Source organism: Rattus rattus, chromosome 3 (genome assembly GCF_011064425.1).
Source record: "Rattus rattus isolate New Zealand chromosome 3, Rrattus_CSIRO_v1, whole genome shotgun sequence".
NCBI classification, from domain to species: Eukaryota; Metazoa; Chordata; class Mammalia; order Rodentia; family Muridae; genus Rattus; species Rattus rattus.
The window spans coordinates 18,002,160-18,018,480 of record NC_046156.1 but is presented as its reverse complement, the minus strand read 5'-3'; the positions used below and the strand labels follow the sequence as shown (position 1 = coordinate 18,018,480).

Sequence of the window (16,321 nt, the reverse complement as noted above, 5' to 3'; positions counted from 1 at the left end):
TTGGGAATATGTTGAGTTTTGGTTTTATGATGAAAACATATGATATTGAAGCTAACTCTGTAAATTATAGTACTTCCTAATTTTGTTTGCTTTGTTTTTAATCAGGGTTGAATTTACCAAGTTGGCCTCGGATCCTTCTGTGGTGAATCTTGGACAAGGCTTTCCTGATATATCCCCTCCTTCATACGTACAAGAAGAATTGTCAAAGGCGGCATTTATTGATAACCTGAATCAATACACAAGGGGCTTTGTGAGTCTATCAGAGCCCTGTAGGGATAACTGATACTTCATCCTGGGATGTGTGTGTGTGTGTGTGTGTGTGTGTGTGTGTGTGTGTGTGTGTGTGTGTAAACCCCTCTTCCTTAAAGGAAATTGACTTTCTAGGATCAACTGTCTTAACCTGGAAACTCAGGAGCCCCTGGCCCTCACTTCTTAGGATGAGCCTTCTCCAGTTTCCAGGAATTTTGGCTGCTCATTGACTACTGTTCTAAAATGAGATCTCAGGACATCAAGGGAAGGGAAAATACTCTCTCGAAGCATCTTTGCTTTCTCATTAACACTCATGTAGCCTTAGCATTGGCTTCTTAAAGAACCCTGTCTTTAACTAGACGCTATATCTAACCCTGTCTCTAACTAGACACTGTCTCTAACCCTGTCTGTAACCCTGTCTGTCTTCTATGATGCCCAGGGATCCAGACATTTCTTAGATTAATGTTGAACTAGGAAAGTCCAAGCAGTCTACACACAGCATTGCTATGGGGATGGGAGAAGAGGGGAGACAGCAAGACAGACCTGACCAGGACTGTAATGGGGATCTCATGGTCTTCGTTAGGATGTCTATTGCTCTGGCAAAATACCACGGCCAAAAGCAACTTGGAGAAAGGGTTTATTTTGTCTTACAACTTGTAGTCTATTGTCCAGAGAAGCCAGGAAAGGAACTCAAGGAAAGAACCCGGAGACAGAGGCCATGGACAGAGGAGTGCTGCTTATTGGCTTGCTCCTCAGGGTTTGCCCAGCCTTGTTTCTTATAACATCCAGAACCAGCAGCACAGGGATATCACTGCCCACAGTGAGCTGGGAACCTCCCACATCAATCATCAATCAATAAAATGCACCACGAGCTTGTCAGTAGGCCAATCAGGGTATGGGAACAGGCATTTTCTCAAGATTCCATTTTCCAAATGACTCAAGCTTGTGTCAAATTGGCAGGCAAGCAGCTATCACACTCACTCACTAACTGGTCTATAAGCCCCCGTATCAGACCTGGAAGTTGTAGAAGAAAATATAAAGGAAATAGGTCAAGATATTGGTATAGGGTATGATTTCTTTAATAAGGCTTCCAAAGCGCAAGTAACCATAGCAAAAATAAACAAATATGCTTACCATCATTAATCATCAGGGAAATGTAATAGAACCACAAGAAGTCAATTCATCCCAGTCCAGATGGTTACTATTTAAAAAGCAAAGCATAACAAAGAAGAGAGAGGGACAATATCTCTTCTATACTCTTTATTACTGTGTACATAACACAAGAGGAAGTACAAGCAGGACCAGCAAACTAGGTCAGTAGGTGAAGGGAGGTGTCAGGGCTGAAAACCTGAGTAAATTAAAGGAGCAACACACACAGAAATGTCTGGATTTGTGTCCAAAGAGAATGTAGTCAGCATATCGTAGTCACCCTCACCCGTGTTTACTGAAGTGCTGTTCACCGTAGCTAAGAGACTGGATCAGTCTAGGTGACCGAGTTTCAACATTAGAATGGGAGAGAAAGTGGCACCTTCTATAGGAGACGATTCTGCCCCGGATAGGATGAAAACCAGACATCCACAGCAAAGTGGATGAGACTGGCAAACATCATGTTAACTGGAATACTGAGGCAGACACAGGAGAACAAATGCGGAGTATTTTGTCTCATACGTAAAAGCTGTAAAGTGTGGATGTAAAGGTAGATGAGAGTTAAAGAGTAATTACAAGAGGCTTGGAAGAATGACAGACACCGAGACCCAGCAAGACGGTAGGAAAACTTCTCATCTTCTGCAGCACAGAATAATTCACAATAACCTGTTCTATATCTGGAGACCTATAATAGAAGAGAGAAGCTTGGAGCTTCCAAGAGAGGCTAAAGGAAAATGCCAGTTACTGATTTTATCCATATACTGTGGTCTTGTGGTGACCCTTACCTATGTGCAATGAGTACACATTAGATAAGGTATGGATGGCTTGTTTTAGAATATGGGTTGAACCCAGGACTAATCCTGTGTTCCCAAACCTTCTCCCTTGTGAACACTCTTTGTCAGCTTCAAGTTCTCATCACCATTCAGAGAGAAACTCTCGGATGCAAAAGCCTTTCAAGTTCATTGCCACTTGGCAAATACAAATTTGGAGGCTGGAGCGAGCGACTCAGGGATTAAAAGCACCTGATGCTCTTGACCTGGGTTCAATTCCCAGCACCTACACAGTGGCTCACATCTGCCTGTGACGTCAGGTCCAAGAGATCAACACCTTCTCCTGGCCTCTACTAACTACACTCATTTGGTTCACACACAGACATGTAGGCAAAATACCCACACGTGTAAAATAAAAATCTTTTTTTATTTTACTGAAATACTAAAGAATTGGTTTTGATAATGAATTTGAAGGTGGGTTTTTGTTTTGTCTTCCTCTTTAATACAACAGGGTCATCCATCACTTGTGAAAGCCCTATCCTGCTTATACGGAAAGATTTATCAAAAGCAAATTGATCCAAATGAAGAAATCCTTGTGACGGTGGGGGGATATGGATCTCTCTTTAACACCATCCAAGGCTTGGTGGACCCAGGAGATGAAGTAAGTGTACGGACATTGTCATGACCCCGGTGCTTCTGTCCCGTGTTGGAAGCGTGTCCTCAGTTTGCCCCTTTCTTTTTCCCCTCCAATCCATTTTGAGGTCGTGTAATGATGGAGCAGCAGAGTTAACAAGCCTTAAATGTAGAGTGGGTTAAACCGCCATATAACCATGGCGCACATAAAGACACTGCCCCTTTCCAGTGAAAGACCCCCGGAGAGGACCTTTCCCTCAGGAGGAGTCCCAAAGCGCCCAATGACCGAGCAGTCCACTCGGATGCAATCAACAAGAGGGTTTATTGGAAAACACAGGTACCTGCGGGCACACAGTCTCTTGGAGGACTTGCCATGCCAGCAGCTCCAGCATGGGGCTTTTATAGGGTTTGGGGAAGCAGCAGCGGGCGTACAGAAGCAGGTGCATAGTTACAGGGATTGGTGGATTTAAACGAGGCATATAGACATGTTCACATATGATTGGTTATTTCACAAGATGAGGTAATAAGGTATTGCTACACACATTGGCAGGTTTGAATCATATTCGAATGAGGTTGTAACATGGTAAAAGAGTACGTGCGGGCTGGGACGTCCTGAATGTCGGGGGGCTAGGGACTTATCCCTTCCTGCCAGATCCGGTACTCCTAGTCTGTTCTGTATTCCTTTCCTTTTATGGTCTGTTAGTTTTAACAGTGACTCGGCCCTAGGTATCTGGGCGTGCCTGGGCTCGTTCAAGCCTGTTGCAGCTCTGAGTTAAGACTCATGGGGTGGGTCTTTCACCAGCACCCAGAGGCTTTGAGTCCTTCCCGAGTATGTGTTCCCTCAGAGTTAACTATCGTTCTGTATTCTGCACTGCAGCTCGTTCTCGTGCCTCTTTGACTTGAGAGAAAGTGGATTCATACCTTTCAGGCTCTTGAGCATTCTTTTCACCTTTTCATTATTATGTCTGCAAGGTTTGTCCACTTAGTTAGTTAGTTAGTTAGTTAGTTAGTTAGTAGTTAGTTAGTTTGCTTGCTTGTGCTTGTTTTTGAAACAGGTTGTTCTCTTGCCCAGGGTGACCGCTAACTTTTAATATGGCCAGCATGCAGCCGCTCTCCCCCCAAGCACAGGTTCAATGAAAACATTCATCTGTGTGCGTGTTTGTAGAAATGTTTACATTCTTTTATCTAGGGGTAGCAATTGTATGGATTTATTCAACTGATCATCTAGAAATGAAGAACTATATTCACAAACGTAACAGAGAGGCATTAACATAAGGGTGAGAATTAGACTTGTACTTCATTTTTATGAAATCGGGCTAGGTTTTTAAAAGATAAAAAGGCATGAGCTGACGAAGTGGCTCACTGGGTAAAGCCATTTTCAGCAAAGCTGGACAACCTGAGTTTGATCTCTAGGACCCATGTGATGGAATTAGAGTCAACATAGGCAAGTTGTCCGCGGACTCTCCACGTGTGAACCGCACTGCACATAAGAGAATATACACAGCAAAGACGTATATTCAAAAAGTATATAAAAAGCAGAAAGCTAGACAAGTGTGGTCACACATGCCTATAATCCCAGAACTTGGGGAATTCAACTTAGAGGGATCAGGAGGTCGGGTCTAGATCCGATCTTATTTCAATGAAAGGGAGAAAGGAAACTGTCTTACTTACTTTCCTATTTCTCTGGCCAAATACAATAACCAAGGCAACAAACAAGAGAGGGTTTAATTGAGAGCCTGTTCACAGTTTCAGAGGATGAGTAGAAACCATAAGCATCATGGCCGGGTGCATGGTGGCAGGCAGGCAGGCAGGCAGGCAGGCAGGCAGGCAGGCACTCATGATGCTGGAGTAGTAGATGAGAGCTTTCACATTGAAACAACAGCCATGAGGCAGAGAGAGACAAGAGGAATGGTGTGGACTTTTGAAACCCCACTACACACCTCCACCAACAAGGCCACAGCTCCTAATCCTTCCCAAACAGTTCTGAAAACCGGGGACCAAGTGTTTGAATAGGAGCCTGTGGAGCTATTCTCACTCAAACCACCACAGAGAAACAAAGGAAATGAAAGACCGGAAAAAGTCCTAGTTCCAGTCTACAGGTGGGGGTAATGCAGCAGATCAAAACAGCTGCTCATCCTGACCCTGCAGCAAGGTGGTTGGAGGAGAGTTTAGAGTCAAGAAACCTGATCCAAAGACTAGGAAAGAGACAGATGCCTGATACCACACGCCGGGGGCAAGGTGCTGTGGGCATCATAAAAGAATGACAGCATCCACTCTGCCCCTCTGATTCACATGTTTACTCTCAAGACACTGTTTTTAAATTAGCACTGCATCCTAGAAAATAGTAGGGTCATTCCCAGAATCCAGCTTCTATCACTGTCTGATATATCAAGTGCATCCTACCTTGTAGTTTGTGACTTGAAATACCCAAAAACATCCTTACTGCTTGGGTTAGAACATCTGTTTGAGAACATGAAGAGCAGTCTAGGCCTCAGATAAATTTATGTGTGCCCCTATAATACTTAACAATTTCGAATGTCCTCAGTATAATTCCAATCTGTAAGTTTTCTGAAAGACCAAGGACTCTGGGTCCTGGGCCTTTATATCCAGGGCGTCTTCTGCACTAAGACCTTAGCTCTACAAGGACCAGATCTGTTTTCCACTGCTACACCTGTCACCTGCACGGTGCCTTGCTGGAACTCATGAGAGGAGTTGCTGGCTGATAGCCTTATTTGTTTCTTATTTGCTTTCATCTCAGGTGATAATTATGGTGCCTTTTTACGACTGTTATGAGCCCATGGTGAGGATGGCCGGAGCAGTGCCTGTGTTTATTCCCCTGAGATCTGTAAGTCCCCTGTCAAGTATGGACTTGAAGAATGTTGTAAAATACCAATTACTTTGTCACTTAAGACATATCTAAGTCTTGAAAATAATGACTACAGTAACTAAGGTGACTCATAGACCCTTCCATCAGTCTTAGAGTGTCACCTGTTGCCCGTAGTTACAGCTGGCTTGTAGGGAACGAGCAACAGCTGTTTTGCTGATGGGGTGGGGGGGAGGTGGTCATTGTTTCCTTTAACCTGTGTGGACATAAGACCTAGGTTCTCTTGAGTTCTGGAGGTTGAATTAGATCCTAATTATTTGTGTGTGCGTGCATGCATGCATGCATGCATGCATTCATGTGTGTGTGTGTGTCTGTGTGTATCTGTGTGTGTGTCTGTGTGTGTGTGTGTGTGTGTATGTGTGTGTCTGTGTGTGTGTGTGTGTATGTGTGTGTCTGTGTGTGTGTGTGTGTGTGTGTGTGTGTGTGTGTGTGTGTGTGTGTCTCTGTGTGTGTGTGTGTGTGTGTCTGTGTGTGTGTGTATGTGTCTGTGTGTGTGTGTCGTGTGTGGTATGTGTGTGTCTCTGTGTGTGTATGTGTGTCTGTGTGTATGTGTGTGTGTGTTTGTGTGTCTTTGTGTATGTGTGTATGTCTATGTGTATGTCTGTGTGTGTCTGTGTGTGTATGTGTGTGTTTGTGTGTCTGTGTGTATGTGTGTATGTCTGTGTGTATGTCTGAGTGTGTCTGTGTGTGTATATGTGTGTCTGTGTGTGTGTGTGTACGCACGTGCATGTTCTTTGTTAGTCATTTATTCAGTTACCTTTGTCGGATCTATCTTTTGTCTTCTTTTCCCTTTATTAGGTTGTTTGTAAGACAGTAAACATGAATTAATTAGTTCTAATCACATTTTATTCTTCATGCCTAGAAACGTACTGACGTGATGAAGTGGACTAGCTCTGATTGGACATTCAATCCTCAAGAACTGGAAAGTAAATTCAGTTCCAAAACGAAAGCCATTATATTAAATACTCCACATAACCCCATCGGCAAGGTGAGTGTGAGTGAGCCTCTCTGCTTAGCCAGGCTGGGAGTCGCTATTCTCTCCTGTGTCGAGTAATTGACTGTGCTCTTTCCTTTAATGTGTGTAGGTGTATACCAGAGAGGAGCTGCAAGTCATTGCTGACCTTTGCATCAAACATGACACTCTGTGCATCAGCGATGAGGTTTATGAATGGCTTGTCTATACTGGACATAAGCACATAAAAATAGGTACCTGCTACGACAAGAGTCTCAAGTCTGGATGTGTTTAGTCACATGTGGAACAACTGATCAGAAAGGATCCCAGGCCAGCTTTAAAACAGTCTCTGTGATGAGTATCTGTGTGAGCATGAATAGGAAGGATTTAGATGGATCGTGCTTGAGGGACAAATGTTCAAGTGAGGAAAGGGTCTTGAAATCACATTACAACGCTGTGACACTAGCAGAGTAGGGCTTTTGCCTGTCTTTGGCTTCTTAACAAGAATCCTGCTGCTCCTTGCTGTGTAGACCCTGGCATGGATCTTTTCATGACGAGGTTCCTAATTGTTTGTGCTAAACCAGTTGCCAAACAGCATCAAGGAATTGTAGAACGGCAAGGCATTGCTATTCTGTCCTCATTTTGGATTTTGCCATTGCTACTGGGCTATCTCACCCAAATCCTGCAGTATTTTCTGGGGTGGTCCAAGCTCTCACTGGTAGCACTTTGGTGTGCAGACACACAGTCAGGCAAAACACCATGTGTATAACAGAATCGTTTTAAGTCCTAGTTATATCCATAGCTCTACAATACAGCAAATGCATTTGAGGGTGTTTTTTTTTTGACTTGGTGATTAATATTCATTTACTAATTCCTCATGTTAAGTGATGTGAAGATTTTTTTAAAGTCAGATAAGTGGCTGCTACTGCCAATGGCTTACAAAAACCATGCAGAAGAAAACCTAAGGTGTCTTTTCAAAGTTCTGTATATTACCTTGTCCCCAGAGTCACAGTCATTATACTTGGAGAACCACAGCAAAAGCAATTGGTTCTATGACTGCAAATAAATAAATAGAAAGAAAGAAAGAAAGAAAGAAAGAAAGAAAGAAAGGAAGAAAGAAAGGAAGAAAGGAAGAAAGAGTCAGTCGTGAGTAAAGGTCAGAAGCAAAATGTAATAATAAATAAGAAAGAAAGAAAGAAAGAAAGAAAGAAAGAAAGAAAGAAAGAGAGAGAGAGAGAGAGAAAGAGGAAAGGAAAGGAAAGGAAAGGAAAGGAAAGGAAAGGAAAGGAAAGGAAAGGAAAGGGCCAGTTGTGGGTGAAAGTCAGAAGCAAAATGTGTCTGCCAGCTTAGGTGATTCATAGGGAATGTGAAGAAATGGAAACACCAGCCAAACATGGGTAACCCTCCCCCCAAATTAGATAGATAGATAGATAGATAGATAGATAGATAGATAGATAGATAGATAGATAGATAGATAGACAGACAGATAGACCGACCAGTAGACCTGTAGGTAGGTGGGTAAGTAGATAGATAGATAGATAGATAGATAGATAGATAGATAGATAGATAGACAGACAGACAGACAAAGTGATGAAAGCATTGTACCTGTCTGCATATTGGTCCAACACTGAAATGCACTACAATGTTTTTAGCTAAATATGAGCTTAAATTTGAATTATCTAAAAAGAATGCTGAAATAACCCCACTAATGATACTATGTGATATATCTGTTTTCACTGAGTTCATGTTATCTACACTGCGTTTTTAGACTATATTTGATTAAAGCTAACTAGAAAGGAGATATATGGCCACTTACTTTATTTACTTCTCTTTTCTTTCAAGCCACTCTTCCAGGTATGTGGGAGAGAACAATAACCATAGGAAGCGCTGGCAAGACATTCAGTGTGACCGGCTGGAAGGTAAGAGAGAGGGCACAGCTGGGCTGGGGCTCAATGGTAGAGCACTTAGTTTGCATGTGACAGCCTTCGGTTCAGTCTCCAGTGCCCTGCAGAAAAACCAGGTGCTTAAAAACAGGCCGGCACTTTAATTTCTGTAGAAAACTTTGCATTTAATTGTATACATAATGTACATGGGGTTTTGTAATTAATGATCTGTTCTGTATTTACTGGTTTGCTCAACTCTTATGTTGAGCTTCAAGCTTTTAGTTTTAATTAATGTATTTATTTGGGAGCAGGGGCACATGTGCTGTGGGGTATGTGTGGGGGTCAAAGGGCAATGTGTAGGAGTCAGTTCTTTCCTTCCAAAGCACGGATCCTTGAGATTGAACTTGAGTCGTCAGGCTTGGTTGCAAGCAAGTTTTTACCCTCTGAACCCTATCCCCAACCCACGTTTCATCCTTTTTGAGACCAACTAATTTCTTAAAAGAAAGAAAAGTCTAGCGATTTTTATTCTTAGGAATGATCAACTAATGATACATTTTCTTTACAAAGAATGTTTACATAGGAAAAGAAAAAAATAAAACTGACTAATACTCTGGTTTTAACTGGGCCCCAAACCCTGAGTGTTTTTATGCATGCTAAATTTGCTGATTCTTACAAGCATGGTATAAAGTGGGCATGGTTATTATTCCCATTTTACAGATTATAAAACTGAATCACAGGAATTTGTGGGGCTGGGCACAGGGGGCTTTCCATCTCTGGTCCAGCTAGGTGCATGGGTTCAGGCAAAGGGGAGAGAACTGAGGGGGGGTGGGGTGGGGAATGCTTTCGCCACCTCCGCTGCTGGTGCCGCTCCTTTCTGCTGCCGCTTGGGTTGCTTGGGCTGGGCTGAGCCGGCCGGAGACTGACTAGCTGGTGAGGGGTGCAGGGGAGCTTCTGGCAGCGATTTCGGGAGAGCAGATCTCTGCCCCCAAGCAGCTGTGCTACAGCTCTTATGACAGAAGCTTTCAGACAAGGGAATAATTCCTGCACACTTTTAATCCTACTGAACACGACACTTAAATACAGTTTTTGGATGGGTCAGTGTCTGACAGCAGGTACTTCCTATTGGTCTGGCCTGAGAGTTTGGAAAGACCTCATCTACATATTTGGGGGCGTGGTCCTGCCTCTATGCGACTGATCTGTCTTGAGCCTATGTAACCTGTGGTCACGTCCTCACCTGTGGAGGAGGGGCTTGGGGCATTGTCCTACGTGACTGATCTGTCTCAAACCTCTCTACTGGGGGCTGTGGGGGGCTGTAGCTAGCTAAGCGTGGGGCCTGTTCTCCTGGGAGACTGGGAATGTTCCTGCCATCCCTTTTAGGGTGCCTGAGGATTCGACCTACCTCCACCAGGAATCAGGGTACCTTTCACAGCCCACCATCCTACTGGGATTGTTACTGTCTTGTCTGAAATCACACTGCTAATACACTGAAGCCAGGGCAGGTAGCCCGCCTTCAGCCCCCATGCACCAACCAGTGAACTGTAGCCTTCGTCCAGGCCAAAGCCATAATCCTGAGGCCTTGGGAGTGGAGGCAAGAAAATCAGGACCCCAGGGTCACCTTCAGCTATCTTGTGAGTTCAAGACTAGGCTGGGAGATACCATCTCATAAAACCACAAACAATCCCCCAGTTAAAGTCCAGCTCTCCTTCAGCCTTATTGACACCGGCTGGGGCTGAGACGCAGGGAACACTGGGAGGCCAGGGGAATTAACTTAACTCAGTGTGCATTAACTGTGGAGGAGTGGGCTGAGCTGCCACGCAGAGGCAGTTGTGCCTGGACCTCAAGCAGGCGTGCCTGCTGCGTTTATTCCTCCTGAATATCAGATGCAGCACATAAGCAAGGGGACGGGCTCACAGTGATCCCAGGTCCTGTTTACCTTCGGAAGGCAGGCTGAGGGGTGAGGTCAGAGCTGGGGACTTGGAAACAAGTACTACCCCACCTTTCCTCCTGGAGACATTTCTGAATCCCCTGTATTCGTCGTTTACACCAATGACTCTCCTAGAGATGATATATATCCTTAGATTATTTGAAATCTGCTTTTGTGTTTTCCCTCCCCAGCTCGGCTGGAGCATTGGCCCTGGTCACCTGATAAAACATTTGCGGACTGTTCAGCAAAACAGCGTATACACGTGTGCAACTCCTTTACAGGTGGGTGTTAGCCTTTATGCATGCGGGGAACTGGAAGCCTCCTCACGAGCAAACCCTTCTAATACAGTTTGGGAATTTTGGAGCAGACACAAAGCCTTTGGGTAATCCCTCATTTCAGGCTGCATAATTTATATCACGTTCACGAAGCTCCCCTTACCACACAGGATAGCGTATTTTAAGAGACAGACAACTCTGATGCAATATTTAAAAGAAAAGAGAGATTGCCTGTTCATGGTGATGCGTGCCTGTCATCCTAGCTCTTGAGGCTTCAACCAGGAGAATCCTGAGTTCAAGGCTAGTCTGAGCCACACAGAGACTGAAGCATGGCTGGACAGCATACCAAGACACCGTGGAAAGCAGACAGAGGACAGACAGTATAACTATTCAGGAAGATTTCCAGAATACATTGTGGAAGTTTTTTTTGTTGTTGTTGTTGTTTTTTTTTTTTTTTTTTTGGTTCTTTTTTTTTCGGAGCTGGGGACCGAACCCAGGGCCTTGCGCTTCCTAGGCAAGCGCTCTACCACCGGGCTAAATCCCCAACCCCCCATTGTGGAAGTTTTTAAAAGAGCAAAATACATGGCAGTATGTATTTATACTAATTTATACTACATTTTGTATAAGAAAAGTAGGACACCTCATTAGATGATCCAGAAGAAACTAGCTAACTGCTGCCTGTGTGGGTAGAACTAGCTGACAGGAAGGAGAGAGCAGACCCTTTCTACCCAGTTAATCTTTTTCTCTAGCACAATGCTATGGGAGCACAGGCAAGTACCACTATGTCTGGTCCTTAATGTATGGCTTTGTTACACTGTTGCTATTCTTGTACACATTTCTAGAAACATCTATTTATCATCCTTCTCTGAATACCCCAGATAAACTAAAACAGTGTTCTACTTCTAGGAGTCAGGGAAAACACAAAAGAGTAAAAGTATTGGCTACATGGAACCTGATTGAATGTTTCTCATCCAAGAAACATTCTGTCTACCTAATGGGAAAAATTTCCATTATTCTTAGTGATTCTCCTAGCTGACTATGATAAAGCCTAGTTCTAAAGGTTGGCTTTATTATATTTTACGTTCATTTTATCACCTCGAAATAAAGACAGTCACTTATTCAAGTAAGATTCACTGGAAATTGGAGATTTTATGGACAAAACACCACTGCATTCACATAGATTAATACCAAGTCGAGAGATGTAAATGATGGAGAGTCTTTTAAATGATAATATGTTAGACTTGACAGATGCAAAATAAAGGTTGGAAGGAGGGAAGATAGGACCCAGGATGGAGAGGACATGATGTCATATTGGACTAGCCCCATGGAGAAGGAAATGTCTGAGTGCTGGTTAACCTAGAGCAGAGCCCTGTGGGCAGAGAGAATACAAGTGCACCAGCCCAGTGGTAGACAGCACAGCTGCTCTGGGATATGGGGAGCTATTGGCAGTCTTAAATGTGTTATCAAAAGGAGTCTGGGGCTCTGTTGAGAGAGCAGGTAAGAGAAGCGTTACAGGAGAGAAGTGTCAGTGGATTGAACCTAGCTGATGATTGTAGGACTGAGGGGTCCCTGAACGCAGTTGGAAGATTAAGTCAGTGGTGCCTTCCACTGGGCAGCACAAACATGCTTGGGCAAAAGAGGGAGTCCAGGTACACTTAGCACACAGACGTCTGTGTCTTTGTGCTTTGGATTTTCCAGGGCAAGGACTTCTAGAGTGAATGAAGGAATTGCTCAGAAAGGTAGAGCTGAACTTCTATAGCATTTCCTGAAGCATCTGATTCTGCATTTCAGAAAAATGCCCTCAGACTGCTGTGTTTGGAAAATGGATGCTGACCTCTTAGTATTCTGTCTCATTGCTAAATCCTCCTGCCACAAAAACTTCTGTGTGATCTCCGCCCCTCCCACCTCATCATACTCTGCTTTTGCTACAGATCTCTCGTACATAACAGATTTGTTTCCTGGCCTTTCCACCTCACCTCCTCACCCACCCTTGAGTATGCACCAATTATGAAAGCCAGGGCTGTGCCTATGTTGTTAACCGTTCTGTCCCCAGTCCTTACCCAAATGCCAGAAATCATTGGGCACACTTTGCCTGCCAAGTATCTTGCCCTCTCCTTGGCAGATCTGTGTTCTTTATGCCCACTCTGACTGTGGTGTGTTTTTATCATCCTGACCCTGCCATGGTTCTCAGTCATGTGCCTGATCCTTACGACTTAGTCTGTGAAAGTTGTTGTAAAAGAATACTAGAGATTGGGTAGCTTATACAGAAAAGGAATTTAGGGGCTAGAGCAATGACTCAGAGGTTACAAGCACTGACTCCTCTTCCAGAGGTCCTGAGTTTGATTCCTAGCAACTCCATGATACCCTCTTCTGGCATACAAGTGTGCATGCAGATAGAGCACTCATATACATACATACATACATACATACATACATACATACATACATACATAAATCTTGAAAGAAAGATAGACAAGGAATGGACTAGAGAGATGGCTCAGCGGTTAAGAGCACCAACTGCTCTTCCAGAGGTCATGAGTTCAATTCCCAGCAACCACATGGTGGCTCACAACCATCTGTAAAGAGATCCGGTGCCCTCTTCTGGTGTATCTAAAGACAGCTACAGTGTACTTATATTTAGTAAATGAATAAATCTTTAAAAAATAAAAAAAAAAAAGATAGACAAGGAATTTATTTCTCATGGTTCTGAAGGTTGTGGAGACTCAGATCCTGACCCTGCCAGAAGCCATGTCAGATAAGGACCTGCTACCTCACAGGAGTCTCCTTTCTGTTGTGTTTTCCCATGATGGAAGTGGGTCTGGTACCATTCCTGGGGCCTAATCACCCAGCAAAGGAATTGGAAGTAATGCCTACAGCTTGGAAACCAAGAATTCACCGAACGGAAGGAAGGGAACGTGAACACTAAGTCCTTTCCTCTTCACAATCTGTTTTTCATTGATCACATTCTTCTTTGTCACCACTGCTGGAGGAGTGGCCCACAGGTCCCAGAGACCTGTCTCTCGATACTGTCACCTCCAGGGATCAGAACGGTTTCAGTATTTCTTCCGAGGACTGGGGAACTTGAGTTTGCTTGTCTACACAGCACACTGCCTTTAATTTCCTCCTGTGCCTTGGTCCTTGGTACCAGGAAAGACTGACTCCCTCTTCACCTGTCTGGCCATTCTTAGACTGAAACTCAGTAAGCTGGACCACAGCTCGCCTCATTAGAAAACGATTCATGTCTTTCTGTTATCAAGTACACCATCTTTACATATTCTTCCGTTGGGATTTTCTGCCTTCCTCTGTTTGTCATATTAGATTTAAATGTTTACACACACACACACACACACACACACACACACACACACACACACACACACACACACATACACAACCTCCTTCCTCCATTAACCTGTGGAGCTGAATAGTTCACAGGAACCTGACTGTAATTTACTGAACAACGTCTTGACACAAACAGTGTGATGATCTTTATTCTACCAGTGAATTAAGCCATAACTGACACCCCTTTTGAACATGCAGGCAGCCTTGGCCGAGGCTTTTTGGATCGATATCAAGCGCATGGATGACCCAGAGTGTTACTTCAATTCTCTGCCAAAGGAATTAGAAGTTAAGAGAGATCGGATGGCCTGTTTACTTAACAGCGTTGGCCTGAAACCCATCATCCCTGACGGGGGCTACTTCATCATCGCCGATGTGTCTTCATTAGGTTTGTGAAGCCTCTGGTATTTAGTTCACAGCTACAGTCTGAAATGATGGCAGAGAGGTCAGAGGAAAGGGGTCAAAAGCCAGAACCGCAGCTCATCTCTAGAAGAGAATGTGTTTTCCTAACACCAACACTTCCAACAATCCGCTTTCCTTTCAGGACTTTTACCTGAATTTTTGCTGCTGATAAATGGTTGTCGGGTCGGTTGTTCTAGGTGTTCTGTCACAGAACTGTTCCTACTGTGTGCCAGTGTGGAGGGGAAAATCCTGATTGGGAAGCAGTACACTTGAAATAGTTCACTTGAAGGTTCTCTACTTTCTTTTCGGTAACTTTTCTAAGTGCTGTTCGGTGGGAAATCGGAAGTTTCTAGAAGTTGTGAAGCTGTAAGGAAATGCCTGCTATTTTCAAAGGTGCAATAGGAATGCTGTGAACAGAGGCCTAAACGCTCCAATACCCTCCTCAGGAAAGCATGTTAGCTCCATCTTTGAAGGCAGGAAGGCTCAGAAAAGCTTAAATAATTTCCAACAGTCATACAGCTGGAATCTTTACAGTTCTTTCTCCATAAAACATGGGTTTACTTATTTTACATTGGGACATGGGGCCGTCAGAGGGGGCTCATGTGTGGAGGTCAGAGGACAACTCTTGGGAATGAATCACTTCTCTCCTTCTATCATCTGGGATCTGGGGGGCGGGGGCGTTGAACTCAGATTATTAGAGTTGCCTTGACTCCCTGAGCCATCCTACCGAGCCTCATACGGATGGGTCTCTGTCATCTGAAGGTGATGATAAAATCCTGACTTGCCACCAACAAAAATTCAAATTGGAAACGTTACGATGTCTTACATTAAACTTGTTGACCTTTGCCAACTTATGCAGACCTGGGATTTGAAGACCTTAAAGAATAGGGCAGACAGCAGTCAAATGCTGTAGGCAGCCTTACCTCAGTTTCAGTGTGCATTTTTATACATGAATATAACAAAGAAAGCATTGACCCAAGGAAGGTTGTCTGAGTTCAGAAAATCATGATCAGAAAAACATGTAAATAAATATCAGTAAGCACATTCTAAATATTAACAGAGCAGCCCTTTTCCAGAACTTTCCCAGGACAGACCAATTCAAACACAACGGCCTGGCATGTACTATAGATTATATCAGGGAAACCATGTAAGCAAGACAGAAGGCTAAATCCAGATTCAGGGTACACTGGGGACAGCACTCAGAATGTTCTGTCACCAGAGTGGTTTCTGTAGTTGTGTCCCGACGTCTAAGAGGAGTAAACATGTCTTATAAATTCAATGTAAATGTTTGTCACAGGACTCGTGAAATCATGTCTAAGAGCAATCCAGGGAACAAGGTAAAGGGCCCTCTCCTCTGCCTTTTGCCTGGAATCTCACACACAGTTCCCCCAAAACATTGTAAACCATGTATCATCGCTTTGATGGTGTTCCAACAGTTTTACATAAAATAAAGTATATTTCTTTAATATGTTAAAAATATTATTAATAATAAACCTTAGAGTATCCCACCAGGGAGCCTTTCAGTTGCAAATCTATAAGATTTTCCACCTGAATTTATCTATCAAGAGAAAACAGGTGACACTCCTGGATCCAGGTATGCCCAGACAGTGAATTCTAAAGTAGGATCATCACAATAGGCTGTTAACCATCTCAGGACAGTAGTGGGCTTGGCTTATTGTACTAAGCACCTTTTCCATGTTGCCAGAGTCAGTCCATCCTGCACCCAGGACTAGCTTGTGTCTTAAATCTGGATAGAGTGTGGTTAAGCAGGATCCAGGAGGATTTGGATGGAAAACCTTTTCTGCTACTGTGGAGATGGGAAAATATTCCTTCTTTATGATATGGGGAAAATATTAACATTATT

The 16,321-nt window shown here is 43.7% G+C and overlaps 1 protein-coding gene across 1 annotated transcript in view; it reads left to right on the top strand.

Annotated features, from left to right (window-relative positions):
- The window catches only part of Kyat3 (kynurenine aminotransferase 3), a 38,911-nt gene that overhangs the window by 14,236 nt on the left and 8,354 nt on the right, over positions 1-16,321 (top strand). Inside the window, exons 4-11 of the mRNA XM_032897241.1 lie at positions 106-250; positions 2,677-2,826; positions 5,557-5,643; positions 6,545-6,670; positions 6,768-6,888; positions 8,477-8,553; positions 10,633-10,722; positions 14,257-14,443. Coding sequence (XP_032753132.1) covers positions 106-250; positions 2,677-2,826; positions 5,557-5,643; positions 6,545-6,670; positions 6,768-6,888; positions 8,477-8,553; positions 10,633-10,722; positions 14,257-14,443 — 983 coding nt within the window. The remainder of the gene's footprint in view (positions 1-105; positions 251-2,676; positions 2,827-5,556; positions 5,644-6,544; positions 6,671-6,767; positions 6,889-8,476; positions 8,554-10,632; positions 10,723-14,256; positions 14,444-16,321) is intronic.